This window comes from Astatotilapia calliptera, chromosome 8 (assembly GCF_964374335.1).
Source record: "Astatotilapia calliptera chromosome 8, fAstCal68.1, whole genome shotgun sequence".
NCBI classification, from domain to species: domain Eukaryota; kingdom Metazoa; phylum Chordata; class Actinopteri; order Cichliformes; family Cichlidae; genus Astatotilapia; species Astatotilapia calliptera.
Window position 1 is genome coordinate 21,032,847 of NC_137429.1, and position 16,466 is coordinate 21,049,312.

The 16,466-nt window shown below is 41.9% G+C and overlaps 3 protein-coding genes across 6 annotated transcripts; 1 reads left to right on the forward strand and 2 right to left on the reverse strand.

Moving 5' to 3' along the window:
- Positions 1-448: 448 nt before the first annotated feature.
- Positions 449-3,990, forward strand: mlst8 (MTOR associated protein, LST8 homolog (S. cerevisiae)). Of its 2 annotated transcripts, none has more exons than XM_026179027.2 (9): positions 449-673; positions 769-916; positions 1,864-1,915; positions 2,006-2,168; positions 2,248-2,323; positions 2,427-2,579; positions 2,696-2,820; positions 2,905-3,068; positions 3,390-3,990. In XM_026179027.2, the coding sequence occupies exons 2-9, from the start codon at positions 788-790 to the stop codon at positions 3,506-3,508; spliced, it is 981 nt and encodes a 326-aa protein (XP_026034812.1). In that variant the 5' UTR covers positions 449-673; positions 769-787; the 3' UTR covers positions 3,509-3,990. The 2 variants fall into 2 exon arrangements, with proteins under 2 accessions (XP_026034812.1, XP_026034811.1); XM_026179026.2 differs by having other exon boundaries at positions 463-590.
- Positions 3,976-8,267, reverse strand: bricd5 (BRICHOS domain containing 5). Of its 3 annotated transcripts, XM_080305188.1 has the most exons (7): positions 8,129-8,267; positions 7,680-7,781; positions 7,341-7,478; positions 7,114-7,263; positions 6,914-7,021; positions 5,594-5,744; positions 3,976-4,474 (listed from the first exon to the last, which is right to left on the reverse strand). In XM_080305188.1, exons 2-7 carry the CDS (start codon positions 7,731-7,733, stop codon positions 4,380-4,382), a joined length of 696 nt encoding a protein of 231 aa, XP_080161314.1. In that variant the 5' UTR covers positions 7,734-7,781; positions 8,129-8,267; the 3' UTR covers positions 3,976-4,379. The 3 variants fall into 3 exon arrangements, with proteins under 3 accessions (XP_080161314.1, XP_026034817.1, XP_026034814.2); XM_026179032.2 differs by lacking the exon at positions 8,129-8,267 and having other exon boundaries at positions 7,680-7,889; XM_026179029.2 differs by lacking the exons at positions 5,594-5,744; positions 8,129-8,267 and having other exon boundaries at positions 7,680-7,878.
- A 1,389-nt stretch (positions 8,268-9,656) lies between these two features.
- Positions 9,657-11,892, reverse strand: pgp (phosphoglycolate phosphatase). The gene is made up of 2 exons (XM_026177623.2): positions 10,996-11,892; positions 9,657-10,686 (listed from the first exon to the last, which is right to left on the reverse strand). Exons 1-2 carry the CDS (start codon positions 11,588-11,590, stop codon positions 10,361-10,363), a joined length of 921 nt encoding a protein of 306 aa, XP_026033408.1. The 5' UTR covers positions 11,591-11,892; the 3' UTR covers positions 9,657-10,360.
- Positions 11,893-16,466: the final 4,574 nt, after the last annotated feature.

Below are 16,466 nucleotides of genomic sequence, written 5' to 3' on the forward strand. Positions count from 1 at the left end.
AACCGAAAAAAACCCTTACTAGTTAAGCAACAATCGTGTATCCATATTGGCACGTTTCTATACATCCAGCTATGTTTCTATTCAACCCTTGCCATTTGAAATGTACGAAAAGTTTAGTAGTACTTAGAATAACACAGGATACAGTGATAGAAGCGATCATCTTAAATCCTATTGACTCAATGGCATTTTTCAACTTTCTATTATTTACTTTCTTTTACTTTAGTACCGAGTATTAGGACTGAGATGTCACCATATTGACACAAGCAACTTTCCAGACGATGCTGATAAAGCTGAAATTAAAAGATGTTGCAACATTACATAATGAGATCCGCTTAGTCATAATTAATATTATGAATTATTGGTGTACACTTCTTTGAAAATCATTGTATTTAATTGCAGCATGTCTATTCCTCGTGGACACACCAGCAGAGGGCAATACTGATCTAGTGATTAAACCGGAACTCTTGAAACACTATTATGTTTCTAAGGGACGAGTTAAAGAGACGTACTTCTTGGTTGACTTCAACACTAACAACAACAAAGGGAACTAAAGAAATTTGTCCTTTTAATTTTATTGCTGTGTTGTTACAGTTAAGGGATCTAATGGTTTCATACTAGAAGCGTTTATTGTTTATTGCACAGCTTATAAGTTTGGCTAGCCTCTTTTGCTAAGGTTAGCTTATGATACGTTAACAGTTTAACCGTTTTTTGTGCTTTAGCTGTGTTTTGTATTTTACTTTAATTGTTGCAAATTGAATTTCCCTGCAGTATCCGCCAGGAGTTCGTCATGAATGTGAATCAGGGGACGGTGGGTAGCGACCCGGTCATTCTGGCCACGGCTGGATACGACCACACTGTCCGCTTCTGGCAGGCCCACAGCGGGATCTGCACCAGGACGGTCCAGCACCAGGACTCAGTATCCTTACCCTGATATATGGAGGCTTACGCAGAATGTGTACTGTCATATTTGAATAATTATAGGTTATGACCATTTATAAATCTCAGGTTTTAAGTTCAAAGTTAATCAGATGTTATCTATAGCTTCTCACAAAAATCCACGTGAACGCAAAAAGTGCTTTTGTTTTAGTTCTGTGTTTATAGATCTTCTATAAACCCTTTAGGGTTTGCCACAGTGGGTTAATTGCCTTCATCTCACATTGTCCCTGGCCTCCTGTTTTGTCACACCAACCCTCTGCATGTCCAAGAATCTCTTCTGTGGTCTTCTTGTTTTCCTCCTGCCTGGCAGCTCCATATTCACACTACACAGGTCTCCTTTACACTATCTCTCTTCTGCATATGTCCAAACCATTTCAGCCTTGCCTCTAACCTGTCTCCAAACCGCTGTCTTTACTCCGAATGAATCTTGAAATCTTCATTTCTGCCACATCCAGCTCTGTCTCATGTCTTTTTGTCAGTGTCACCATCACTAAACCACACATCATAGCAGGTCTCACTACCATCTTATAAACCTTCACTTTCACTCTTGCCACCTTCTGACACTCATCCCCACATTCTCCAGCCTGCCTGCTCACTCTTTGTCATCTCTTGTGGACTGTCTTTTACTTTAGTTGGTTGACTTCAGGTATCTAAACTCAGCTACCTTCACTGTTATGGCTGTCTCTCTCTCATTCACACATGTATTCTGTCTTGCTTCTGCTGACTTTCATTCTTCCTCTCTCCAGACACTCTTCCACTTATTTAACTACAGATCACAACCTTGTCTGTGAACATCATAGTCCACAGAGACTCCGTTCTGATGTCATCTGTTCACCTGACAGTAGTACCCTGACCTTTAAATTTGATGAGCTGTAAAATATTATTGCAGCAACCTACATTGTCCACTTCCTTAACATTTACTCTCAGCAAGTAAATTCCCTCGAGGTCACACCTGACAGAAGTATGATTGCAGCTGCAGGTTGGTTACAATTTTCCCCACAATCCTTTTTCTCATTTCTCACCTTAATGTTACTTTGCTTCATAGTAATGTTTGCATTGTGCTTTCAAGGTTATCAGCATATCCGCATGTACGACTTGAACTCCAACAACCCCAACCCGGTCATCAATTACGATGGAGTTAGCAAGAACATCACATCTGTGGGCTTCCACGAAGATGGACGCTGGATGTACACAGGAGGAGAGGACTGCATGGCTCGCATATGGGATCTGAGGTACTGAAGGACAAGCTCACTGGTCTTTGTTTATTTAATGATCAGCAAACTAAACTCTGATCCCTGCCCTGCCTTGTAGGTCAAGAAATCTGCAGTGTCAGAGGATCTTCCAAGTAAACGCTCCAATCAACTGCGTGTGCTTGCATCCTAACCAGGTGAGACACTCAGTACACACAGATGAATCAGGTGAGGCTGTACTCTTGGTTACTATCTGGCCCATTTGCACTTAATGCCGAAGATTTCATTATGTTTTTTTAGGCAGAGTTGATAGTTGGAGACCAGAGTGGAGTGATCCATATCTGGGATCTGAAGACAGACCATAATGAGCAGCTGATTCCAGAGCCGGAGGTCTCAATCAATTCAGTTCACATTGACCCAGATGCGAGTTACATGGCAGCAGTCAACAGCTCGGTCAGTTGCCTAAAAGAATCTGCAGAACATGTGGCGCAGGATAATACATTCACTCTTTTATAGCATGTTATATTAATGAAAACCTTGTCCGTCCGTCCCCCGGCTGTCTTTTACAGGGAAACTGTTATGTGTGGAACCTCGCTGGAGGCATCGGGGATGAAGTGACTCAGCTCATTCCCAAGACCAAGATCCCTGCACACAAACGCTATTCCCTCCGCTGCAAGTTCAGCCCCGATTCCACGTGAGTGAACCTTTTTCTCCCATTTACCCCTCATTTCCCCACCGAAAATACAACTTGACATTTTGCATTCGTCGTCGCTTCCAGGCTGCTGGCCACCTGCTCGGCAGACCAGACGTGTAAGATCTGGAGGACGTCCAATTTCTCACTGATGACGGAGCTCAGCATCAAGAGCAATAATCCGGGAGAAACATCCAGAGGCTGGATGTGGGACTGCGCCTTCTCCGGAGACTCGCAGTATATTGTTACAGGTCCATACAGCAGCACACAGCAACACCAGATCTCTAAACTGAATAAGAGTTGTTAAAGTAAAACATTGCAGTCTATCTGAGGGCTGCAGATTTGAAATGTGGCTGTTTTTAAGATAAAAAGGGCGTCTCATTTCTGATTTTGTCCTCATTTGTCATACTAACCCCTGCCCTGCCATTACATCTGGAATTATGTAAAAGGGGTTTAAAATGGTTTAAACATGGCTGTAAGTTTGTTCTCAGATTATGATTTTTTTTTTTTAAACTTTTAGACACTTTCATGTAAGGCTTTGTTTTAATTCTACTTTTTCACTCACTCCACAGCCTCCTCAGACAACCTGGCTCGCCTGTGGTGCGTGGAAACTGGTGAGATCAAAAGGGAATACAGCGGCCACCAGAAGGCCGTGGTGTGTCTGGCCTTTAATGACAGCGTGCTCGGCTGAGAAGGAGGAGGAAGCAGAAGGAAGAGATAATAGGTTGACAGACAGGAACTAAAGACTCTTATGAGGATGCCACTCATGTCGCGTATGTCAGCGCCAGTACAACAATCGACTCGGGGAAGCGGGCACAGTGGCCATCTCTGGCACATATGCCGAGCGAAACAGCCAAAATAAAAATCTGTAAAGCTAAAATCTGTTTTAATGGACCTATTTTGTTTCCACAGACGTACAGAAAGAAATCTGTCAATGACGAGGCAGACATAATAGTTTTTTTTTTTTTATTCAAATTGCAAAACTCTGTTTTTACAGAGCGCTGTATTTATTGTAAAAAAGACCACATTAATCGCAGGTGCTTTGTGTGTGCAGCAGACTTGTTTAATCTCTTACATGTGCTATGTATGATTTATTTGAATAGCTGTTCTGTTCTTCGTCATGTGGAGGAGGACTGCTGAATAAATGGTGTACAGAAATGTCTTTATACCCAACAGGTTGTGTCTTTTATTCTCAGAACAAAACAGTCACGTTGTAACAGGAACGGTTACACACAGCAGTCCGTTACAGGACATACAGTTAGAGGCATTTACAACAAAAAGGGGGAGCGGGGGTTCTTTCTTCTTTAATCTCTGAAGCGTGCCACCAGAGAGGGTATTATACATGAAGAGAGTGATGATGGGGATTTGGCGATAACTGTGACAGCCCGTCTCCAGCTCAATTCTTTCTCGGAAGGAAGAAAATGGTTTACTGGTGGCTGTATGGCACAAAGGAAACAGTCAAAGCTCGCTTTTGTTCTTGAAGAGGGAGCCAAAAAAAAAAAAAAAAAGGACAACTTTGTTTCCCTGATCTTTTGCCGGGAGGATCGAGAGAGAATGCAGAGTCACTCTGGAAGGTAGTAGAAGCACACGGACACGCAGATGTTGCTGGGGAAGCAGATGTCGATGCAGAAGTAGACCAACCTCTGTTTGCCTGGGCCTGAGAAAATGAGAGGTCATGTGACTCATTAAAAAATACACATTTAGATTCAAGTGTCACTTGAAAACAAATCATTTAGAAATGCAGTCATTTGCATGAATCATTCATGGTTTAAAAGCAGCCAGATTTAGTTTGGTGTTCAGAATGGGCTCACGTACATGCTGTTGAGGGAGCACACAGTAAAGTACATAAAAAGACTTTCACCCCGTGGAAAGGTCACATTAGGCCACGAATCAGGTTTCAGCCTGACACGCTGCAGCGTTGAGGAGCGGCCGCAGGGCTAATTGAAAAACCTCTCTGCGCGCAGGCTCCGGTGACCCTGACAAATGAGCCCTTGTGTGAAAACTTCAGCATAATTTCTGTTCTGTTCTCCCAATTTGTGACTCAGGTGTCTGGAAAAAAGAATCGATTCATAAATGAGTCTATGAAACTAGTAGGGAACAGTTCTGGGGTGGTTATAGAAAATTCCACTGTTTTCTGAATATTTAAGGGGATCATCATCAGAGTAGAAGACGCCGCGGTGCTCTTTGGTGCAGCTTTGTCAAACAGCATCAGAAATTGCTTTTTAAGCCGAATCTGAAGCGCTTGTGAAACCAGTTTTTATTTGTTCCAAATAAAGACACATTTCATCAAAAATCCAGAGCGTGGTCATGTATTTTGAAATGTACCTGTTCCTAAAGCACTTTAGGTCACCTTCTGTTGTTGCTGTGTGTGACAGTCAACACAAACCGGTTCAGACATTTTTCATGGTGCATGTTTGAGGTATATTCTTTCATATCCCCAAAAAATACTTTTCTCACCACAATTCAGTGAGCTACATACTGAGAGGATAGAGGATAGGATAGAAACAAAGTATCAATCCAGTACCGATACTAAAGCTGGTATCGATACTATTGATATTTGGATGTAATGATACTGATACTATTGATATCCCACCTCTAATAATGCAAAAAGATGTCACACAGTGAAAACATGAGGATTTGTTGACAACAGGTAAAATTCAAAATATATCAGCTTTGTTTTTTCACTAGTTTAACTTTGTTTTCTAAACCTTATCAGAATAATTGTAAACCTTTTTTAACTCAACATTTGACGTTTGAGCCAAAGCAGCCCCCTCACCCTCGGTCCTCCTGGTCCAGTGGACCGACCTGTCCTGACACAGGGCCTGGAGAGGCTCCTCCAGCGAGGACACATTCACCTGACTGGCTGCCAGGACTCCCAGGAACTCCATCTGCCTCTGGGTCTCATTCCCAGACAGCTGGAACTGGCTCTGCCGAGGACAGCACCGCAGTATCAACATCCACAACAAAGAGTTCTTATTTTCAGCGGAAAGTATTTTAATTACTGTGAGGAATCATATTAAACTCATAAAGGAGAAAAAGCGAGAAAAAAAGATGGAAACTTGAGCTCCTATTAGCCTGATATCTGCACTGATGAGGCCAACTTTGAATTTGTGCTCGCATTCACCCCAAACACTGTGCGTAATTGCGCCTCTTACAACTCTGATTGGCTCTGATAACAAACCGCTTAAAGTCCTGTTGTGCTCGAGTAGCTCACACAGCAACCAGTTTTCCTTTTCTGTTAAAAAGAACCAATAAGACCATTGTGCCTCAGCACAAACAAGCCACGTCTGCTAGCCCCAATATCATAGATTAAATGGCTACAGCAGCTACGTTTGAATACACAGAGCCTGTATGAGATATGTGACACCATGAGACAGGATCACAGAAAAGCAGCTTCTGAGACGAGGAACTTGGGTATTGTGTAAAAAGATGATAAGAAGTCCCTCTCAGTTTACCTCCAAGGTCCCACAACTCATCTCAAGGTCTCCATTCAGCCAGGGCCAGCACCATTCACCTGATCATATTGTCAATTCATAATTAAGAATCAGATAATGACACAGATGAAAACTTTTTAAAGACTGGATGTCAGTGTTCAAGATCCAGGCATTTGTCAACAAGCAGATACACGCTGGCCCTTTAATGCATCAACCTGTATTTTAATCCAAAAAGAAGCGCCTTAAAAGTTGAAAAGCCCTCACACAGAGCGGCCATTGTGCCCAGGCCAGGGCTCGGGCTCGCTGCCGTAACCTCCTGTAAGAATATCCTCGGGCACGCCGAGGGGGCTGAAGGGATCAGATGTGCTGAGGAATTCAGCCATCGGAGTAACAGAGACAGACTATGAGGCTCTTCAAGGCGCTGTACGCTTCACCTCTCTCTTTGTGCGGCGTACCCAACAAAGTCATGCAAAACCACCAAGTCCTGGCTCAGTGGTGCAGTGCACTGAAATGCCAGTTCACACATTAGTGCGGCTGCTACCTTAGAAACACCTGGCAGAGCTAAAAGGGCAACTTTTTCTTAATATGCCTGGTGCACTTTGATGTAATGCAGTAATGCAGTGGGGAAGACCATATTATGTAACATATCCCCTGCCCGCTACCTTGCGTGCCGACTCGTGGAGGACGGAGTTCACATTCTTGTAGTCTGACTGCTCCATCTTTCTCAGGAAGCAGCTCTCCTGGCTGACGGGCTTGTAGCAGATCAGACTCTGAAACACAGAAACACATTTACCCATCATAACTCGCAGATGTTCCCCCTTTTTTCTAATTATTCAGAGTAATTCAAGTCATCTGGACATACATGTTTTATATCAAAGAGCACAGTGGACGTCTGATTCAGCGACGAGGTCACAGAGAAGGTCACCAAGTCATTCTGCTGGTCAACAACTGCTGACTGGTTGATAAGTGCGCCAGTCTGATCTGAAACAGTGAACCTCACAGTCTGCAAAGGCTGAAAAAACAGAGATTTGTAAATCAGAAGTTGGAAAATGTAAACCAGGGCATGATAAGGGATGGTGTGTGTCATACCTGAGTGTGAGGCTGAGACCTCCCGAAGTGCCCCGTCAAACCCAGGGCGAGGATGGCCAGGAGCAGGCAGGCTGAGAGGCTGACCCAGAATGCCTTGTGCGGGAAGTGGAACAAAGGGGACTCCTCAGGGCCCCCATCCTGAGAACACATGAACCAGCAACAGGCTTTAAAAAAACCTATTGGATGGTTATTTGGGGTATTTAAATCCCAGGCTGTGGCAGAACAGGAACCCACCCAGCAATAAACTTGTAAACTTGTAATACAACAAAAGTGGGGTCTGTAAGTAACCAACATACCCCAGCTATTTCAAATCTTCCATCTTGTCTGTAACGCGCTTACCGTGCACTCTTCTTCCTCCAGGCAGTTTTCTGAACGCTTCCAGCACCTCACCATCGCTGTGTCCCTTGGCGGCTCCTCACTCGGTCTGCTCCCTTCTCGTAGCTACCGGCATGGAGCGGTGGTCATGACCAGCACTGGACTGAGACTCGGCACACCTGAGCGGCTTCTCTTTTCTTTGTCCTCACAAACCTCACACCTCCCCCTCCCCTCATCCCCTCCTCAGGTCTCACAGATTCCCTCCCCCCAAAAACCGGGGAAAAAAAGTCACGCTTCACCCAAAACTTCCTAACCTCGCCAAACTCAATTTCCAAGTTTTGCCTTCCAGAAATTACCTTCATTTTTTTTTATGTCTTCTCTAATGTGGCTTAATACGCCTCTTTAACATGATCCATCTCTTTATTGCCCCTGTCCCCCCACTCCTTTTCCCCCTTGCTCCAACATACACTTACACGAGAGGAACTGGCTTCTCCCCAACAGTCCAAACAATGGACAAAGAGGTAAGGCAGGCACGGGCTGGGAAGCCTCTCTCGTCAGGTGAGGGGTGATATGCTGCCGCTGGTGCTGCATCCAGCCGATGACAGCTCAAGGTGACTGAGGACTTTGAGAGAAGCTCTAAACCTAAAGCAACGAGGAAGTAAGTATGTAAGGTTTGTTTATATAGAGCTTTACAGGAAGCAAGGTCACAAAGTGATTTACAGAATAAGATACAACAACTAAAATGCTACAAACAGATACAACTAACTAAAGGCATGCCATCACAGGTGGTTCTTGAGTTTCTTTTCAAAGGTATGAACAGCATCCACAGGAGTTAGGTTCAGGAGTAAAGGAGTCTATCTATATCAGCTGTGCACAATCCTCACTGAACAGAGATTGTGACTAATGACACCAGCTGTCAGCCAAGGCAGTAAATTATAATAATCAAGGCATCTACCGCACCGTCTGCCTGGTCCAAACGTTCCACTGTTGAATGCTATCAATTATTAATACTGTTACTCATCCAGGGTAAGGATTTAGCAGAGGGGGCATTTCTGGTTTTAAAAGGAGCTACCTTATTTAAAACAGTGATCATTAAAAGAATGCACAATTGAATTTACATGGCTGTCCAGGGAAGGGGAAAGGCATTATCAGTGTTAAAAACAACAGAAAACCTATGTGCAGAAAGATGATAAAAAATATTTTTCTGTATTTATATGTTAACCAGTAACAGGATTCAAATCGTAAGTGAATAAAAAAAGAACACACAAGTGGCCAGAATAAATGGACTTGATGTTCAGGCCTAGATTAAAAACAGCATGTAAAACGTGTTCTTTGTTGACACACTGTGAGTTTGACACACTGCAAAAGAGAGCCAGAGATTAATAATAACTAATGGTGAAATAAAGATTTATAAACACATTGTGAGTGAAAAAGAAACGCTCAGTGCATCATGGGAGCCCCCAGCAGCCTAGACCACTGCAGCATAATTAAAGGAGGGTTCAGGGTCACCTTATCCAGCCCCAACTATAAGCTTTATCAAAAAAGGTTTTAAGTCTAATCTTAAAAGCAGAGTGGGTGTCTATCTCACGAGCCCAAACGGGAAGTTGGAGGCTCTGCCTCCTATTCTATCTCTAAATAGCCACAAGTAGGCTACCAGTCTGAGTGAAGTGCTCTACTGGGGTGATACAGTACTATGAAGTCTTCAACAAAAGATAAGGCCTGATTATTCAAGCCAGTGATAGGAGAAATATGCTCTCTTTCTAGTCCCTGTGCATGCATTTTAGAGATGTTGTGCAAATGCATGAAAACAATTCGTGTTTACTATGAACACTGAAGGACATGTCCTGGTCAATAGTCTATCAAGCTGATGAATTTTGCTGTAGTATCTTCTATATGAAAATTAAAACCACCCAAAAATAAGAAGTTTCAACAACTTTAAAAGTAATAATCAGGAAATCAGTGAATGTGTTGAAAAACAAGAAACATGAACCAGGCAGAGGGTATGGTAGATCATGTAAAAATAGTTTATTTTTGAGTTTAACATGTGTTTTTTGTATATGATACTTACCCTTAAGGAAAGTCAGACATTTTTTTAAAATGTTAATGTGATTGTTTTATGAAGTAATAAATAACATGACGGATCCAAATATTACTCTTGCACAATCCCTTGAATCTAAATGCAGATATCGGAACATTGTGTTGAGGTCTTAGAATACAGAACAAACAAAGCTCAAGTTCAGCGCCTTTCAGTCTGCTTTTGTCCGTTGGAACAATGATGTAAACCTTATTACTAAACTGTTGACACTTCATGTGTGCTCACCTCTCTTCCAAAGTTTGACTTGTAGTTGCTCAAGAGGTTACATTGCATATCTGGTGAGGGCCTTTATAGTTCACTGACATCTTTTTTAAAAAAGAAAAGGAACACACTCATTTTTGCAGCGTAACTCAACGCTTAAATACATTGAAAAAATACTGAGGATTATTGTTCTCACGCTGTTAATAATCACTTAAAACATATTAAAATTAGGTTTAGCAGATAAAATAAAATATAGATATATATAGCTTTAGTCTCCTGTCCAAGCAGGTAAGTGCTGTTACAGTGCTGAAGCAGCAGAAAACAACACAAAACAAAAAAATTCCCTTTTTAAAAGAAAAAAACAAAACAAAAAACACTGGATCCTGAGTGTTGTGCAGGTTTCTCAGTCTCATCCCTGCAGAGCTGGAAGGAGGTCCGCGATGCTCTCCACATAGTAATCCGGCACCATCCCCTGCCTCTCTGGGCAGCCACTTTTCTGATGGGCTTCGGCATCTGCCACAGTGCTGACCCCCGTGAGGGTTAGAAGGGTCTTCAGGCCGCAGTTGGAGCCCAGCAAGATGTCAGTGTCCAGACGGTCGCCGACCATCAGGCAACGGTCGGCTTTCACACCAAACTGGGAGGCCACACAGTCGAACATGAAGTGGTTGGGCTTCCCAACAGTCCGGGCCTCACGCTGGGCTGCCGTCTCAACGGCCTGAAGCAGACAGCCGGTACCTGAGGGTTAAGAGTGACAGTCAGTAGGTGAGGTGACAGTTTACTCTTTAATCCAACAGAACAGGTCTGTTCAGATTGACAGGAAAGTCAAAAATTGAAAATAAATTGTTGCCAATACACTTAAAAGCCTCTGTACTGCCTCTATTCAGGTGTTCTAACATCTGTTTAGGGTTAAACACGGCTGAACAATAAATCCCTTGTGCTGACATCACCCTGAAAACAGTTCTGTGGATTATCTGGCCTAAATAAAAGCAAATAAAAGGTTTTAAAAATGCGTTAAATGGAACAAAGTGCAGAGTAACTGTTTACCTGCGACGGCCTTGCCTCCTTCCAGGGGCAGCCTGGTGTCCCTGTTGGTCCCCACAAACAGACAGCCCTGCTGGGTCAGATACTGCATGGCTCGGTTCAATTTCATGTAACTGAAATGCTCATCGAAACCGACCACCACCGCCTTCACCTCGGGGTCCAAGGTCACGTTGGCCCAGTCAATCGGCTTTCCGCAGATGTGGTCGGGTCCCACCCCGGTCTGCTGGATCCCCACCGCCTCCAGCTCCTGCCTCATCGCGTTGCTTCCTATCAGGTACACTTTGCCCTCCAGCTCGCAGACCGTTTTCAGGTACATAGCGCAGCAGTACGCGGTCCCGAACACTTCATCTTCCGTCACGTCGAAGCCGAGTGCGGTCATTTTATCGGCGTACATTTTCCTGGACTTGGTGCTGTTGTTAGTGACGAAAAACACCCTCTTGCCCTTTTCCTTGAGAAGGTTTATGACTTGAGGCGCTCCGGGAATGGCCTGGTCCCCCCGCCAGATGACGCCGTCGCAGTCGAACAGGATGCTGTCCACAGAGTCCAGTAGCTGCTTCACCAGAGCTCCACTCAGCCGGGTGCATTTTGACACAGACATCGGGGAAGACTGCGGTGAACGGAGCGTGAAGAAATGTAAAAACGGGAAGCTTACTTACTCAAGTAAAGTAGTAGCGCTATGTCAGGAGTCAAAGAGGCGAGTTGTAAATGTTAACCGTTAATAACCGGTCAAAACAACCGGTTTTGGTGTGCTGTGTGAGGAGCTCCGGAGAAGCAGGCTGACCTTCTGACCGCCGAGTGTTGCATCAATGCAACGACTACTTCCGCACCGGCTTAAAGTGACAGGAGCCACACACTAAGAAGTCCGGTCAAACTTCCGCTTTAATAAAATTAAAGTAATAAAATATTTTTTCTTTTTCTTTTTTAATGAGAAGAACAGGTGCTTTATGATGGTGTGAATAACTTAATCAGCAAACACATTTGTTTTCTAACCCACCTTCTGATTTTTTTAAATTGCTATGTTGCTATGTTACTTTGTATCGTGGTTTAGGGTTAAAAAAATCAAAACACTGGATGCTGACGATCAATGACGATCCACAGTTGTTGTGATTCAGTGAAAGTTGTGTGGTGGATGTCAAACATGTAGCCTACTGGTGCACTGCTTTAACCTACACCAAACACTTTTAAAATCCTCGGTTTAAAGTTAGAATGTCAAGCGACCCCCCCCCACTGTGTTCTTACCGGGTTTTCCATGATGGCTGGAAAGCTATGCTAATGTAAATGTTTATGTAGCTTCACTGATTCACCTGCAGATACAGAATGGTCACATGTCTGTCTTTACATTACAAGTGATCACGCGCGGTGAGTTTCAGCCACCAAAGAGTCCATTCAAATTTTGTTGATAATTTAATTGAATCTTGTTTTTTATTAAAAAATATTTTCATTCCAAGTCTTTATAGCCTATAACAAACTTACACAACAGAAGCTGACCCAAACTCCTTTAAAGACAGCACATTTACATTTCAGTTCTCTAAAAATCCACAGTATCAATACACAAGAAAACTGTGTTAACTAGTATATTACTGTGGGTTGTTAAACTTGCAACATTGTTGTGTTGGTGTTCATGAAAATGTGTTCCGAACTTGGCAAATGTACGATGATTCAGCTCATAAATAATAACACACTGCTCTCCCCTACATAAGCTCCCTTTATAGGTTAAAAGTATCGGTATCTGCAATACTGCTCTTAATTTACTCGATAACAAAATTTGCAAGATGCACAGCACTGCTGCTGATGAGTAGCAAAATAACTGAATATGTCAGGAAATAGTTCACTAGATATATAAATAAGTAATTAAAATATACATTGACTTAGTTTAAAATGCTCTGTATTTCTATTTTTAAATAATTAATTACACATTTTTAATTCATTCTAGTTTTATTCCAGACCCCAATATACTGAGGCTATGTATTTGCATAATGATCTTAACTGCTTTCATAGAGAAAGACCTTATAAAAAGCCTTATAATTTAACTTATAACTTTCTTACAAGTGTGGTGTATATTGTCAACATAAGAATGTACCGCATTAGGATTTGATGCCACATTTGACCTCCGACCTTTTGTTCTGACTTGTCATACAGACTATCCGGTTGTTCAGTGATGACGCGATGAATCCTACTTCCGGGTCTAAAGTAGTCTGCGTTTAATATGGCTTTTGTGTTGTTAACATGTTTAATGTTATGTATTTTCTTCTATTTGATCTCAAAAAGCTCCTAAAACAGTCAGTGATCACTGTTGACCTCCCTCGGCTTTTATTACCGCTAATCATGTCCAAGCATGGCGCAGTTTAAAAAGCGGTTTAAGGATATGGTTTTTACAGGGTACAGGGAAAAGGTAGAGATTTGATAGGGTGTTCTTGTCTAATATTTTCATGTGTGTGCGCATGCACGGGTTTGTTGGTATGGGTATATATGTATGTGTATATGTATGTATGTATGTATGTATATATATATATGTGTATATGTATATATATGTGTATGTGTGTGTATGTATGTGTGTATGTATGTATATATATATATATATATATATATATATATGTATATATATATATATATATATATAAAATATATATAAAATTGTAGGTTGTGTATCCTTCAGGTGTTAATGGGGTTATTGAAAATGTGTATATGTGCGTATGTGTGTATATACGTAGGTATGGATAGATAGAAACATATATGTGTATATATTAAAAAAAAAAAAATTACACATAACATATAATGTAATTTCAAGGAGGTATTTCTGTAGTCTATTGATACTAGATAGTGGAAAAGGGGTGGGATTAAATAAGCTTATGCTTCTTCCTGCTCCTTTTTGAACATGGACGTTATTTGGAGTTGTGGTTGCTCGTTTTCCTTTTGTTTGCTTTGTTCATTTGTCTCTTTTAATTCTATTTTTTTTTTTATACTTTTTCAACATGTTCAAAATAAAGATTCAATCAATCAATCAATCATTTATTTAAGCTCAGTTTTTAAAACCTTAGGATGTAACTACAGCCCAGCCCATGCAGCAGTATATGAATGACTAACCCCGTATTGTGGATGGATTATCTCAGTTGTTCTCCTGGCTGAAGTTTGGTTCTTTTACAGCATCCTGCCATGCGATTACATTTGTTCATGACCACCGAGAACACTCACGTTAACTTTTATCGAGTGGAAAAAAAGGTAGCTTGTTTATATTATGCTAACATAGCTGTGTCGCTAGCGGTCACGTAACACATCATTATATACCAGCTAGCCCAACTTCAGTAACCCTACAAACGTCACTGCTGTTTAGTTTTCTGTCTTCATTTATGCTGGAAGTGATAACAGAGCTGTACATTTTAATTTGTTTCCAAAACCCCGCAGTCAGGACATGCTATATTGTATTTAGATAGAAGCTAGCGAGCTAACTTCCTGCTAACTTCTAACTCCGTTAAATGTCATAAATTCGGTTTTCATGGATGCCTGGATGCCAAACTCAATTGTTACACCTGGTAGAGCAGAACGCTGATCATTTTATTAAAGATGAAAGACTTTAGACAGTGTAAGTTTTGGCCGGCGGTCATAGGTTCTGTCCAATAATATGACGCGAGACTGGAGTAAAAGACATCGATGGATTGGCACTTTATTAAAGAAGGCGCATGATAACAGCACAAACACTGACTACAACTAAACAAAATGGCTTCCTTTTATACTCTACCTTTTCAGGTGAGCATCTGGAATAGCCCAAGTATGGGGGTTAACTAATCAAAATGAACACATAACCCTCCACACAAACACACGTACAATAACATTAAAGCACATCACAAACATATACATATTTCCAACACATACTATAAACAAACCAATAACATAAGCTTCACCCATTTCTATCTAAATTAAAACCCTCTTTAACCACACTCCCTAACCCGGCACACTGGTCTGTTCCAAGAGCTCTTAAACAGGTGATTGAGCCGCTTTCACTCTTTTGCTCCACATCCTGCAAGAAGCAACCAGGACAGGTGAGTACCTTTACAAGTTCTCATTTCACATATGTTTAGGTTATTGATAAATGATAACTGCAAGCAGCTCTAACTTTGGCTCTTCTCCGACACAGGTAGGATGGCCAGTAGTGATGGGCAGATGAAGCACTGAAGCTTTTCATCCAATTGGTTCACCCCAACGCGAAGCTTCATGAAGCTTCATTTGCTCTAGCAGGACACCTACTGGACGTAAAAATAATAGCTGGCATGAATTTGAAGAGTGTGGCATTTTGCACACAGCCTGTAAATGTCAACAACAAAAGGAGTGTGTAAAACATGTATATTGTAGTGATGGCAGTATACTGTGTATATTTATAGTGGCAGTATGGGAAATGATTATTTGGAAATGCTTGAAATGGAAATGATCATTTACTGTGAGGTGAGGTGTGGTTGGGGTGTGGACAGTAGTTGTGCTTTTGTAACGTTGAGGTATGGACAGCTACAGCCTCAGTCCTGCCCGTTCACATTTTATTCTGTAAAAACTAAATTTTCACTGCTTTTATGACCTTTTTAGTGGGGAGAACATAGCTAGGATTTAATGATTTAACAAATCTTTTGAATCCTTTGTCCTCCACAATGCTAAATGGCTGGGAGTCCTCAATCACCATGCTAACCAGGTCTTCATCTATTTGAGATTGTTCTCCTGAGGAAAGACAACAAAAACAAAGCACAAATATAAATATCACACACGTAACTTATAACAGTTGTAGAATATTGTTATATCATTTAGTAACATTACTGCATGCTATATTATCATTGCATTTGATGGCTCACCTGGTCTTGCTCCACAGTCGGTGTTCCTCTTATTCTCATGCAAAGCTCTGTAGTGCCTAAGCATGGATGAGGTGTTGTTGTTATATCCCAGCTCCCTGGCACATAGCAAACACTTCACCTTGTACAAAAGTCAAGACAGCTCAACATAAATTGTATTGCACCATCAGTATTATGAAAATACATCTTCTGTAGAAATTTACATACCTTGTTGGGAGGAATAAAATCAAAATGTTCCCACACAGGGGAGGACATCCTCCTCTTCTTAGCTGGCTCCATTCTCTCCTGACTTTCTCTCCTCACTCTCATAAACCTCCAAACTGTCTCCAAACTCTCACTAACCGCAACTCTCCATCAAACACCCACATTTTTGAATGAAGTCTGAGGGGTTTATATCGCTGTCATATCTCGCGGCAAAGTTCGAACCACTTCATGAACCAGTCACGTGGTACAGCCGGGCAGCGAGGCTTCGGACGTCATCATTTTCAGCTCCTCCCATAAATGAAGCAAGCCTCGATACGCGCTTCGCGGAAACGCTCCCTCCATTACTGGACACACGCTCCGAAGCCTCGATACAGAACGTCCCATCACTAATGGCCAGTCCCACTGTCTCTTTTCTGTTACAAGCTGTCAATTTAATTGTAT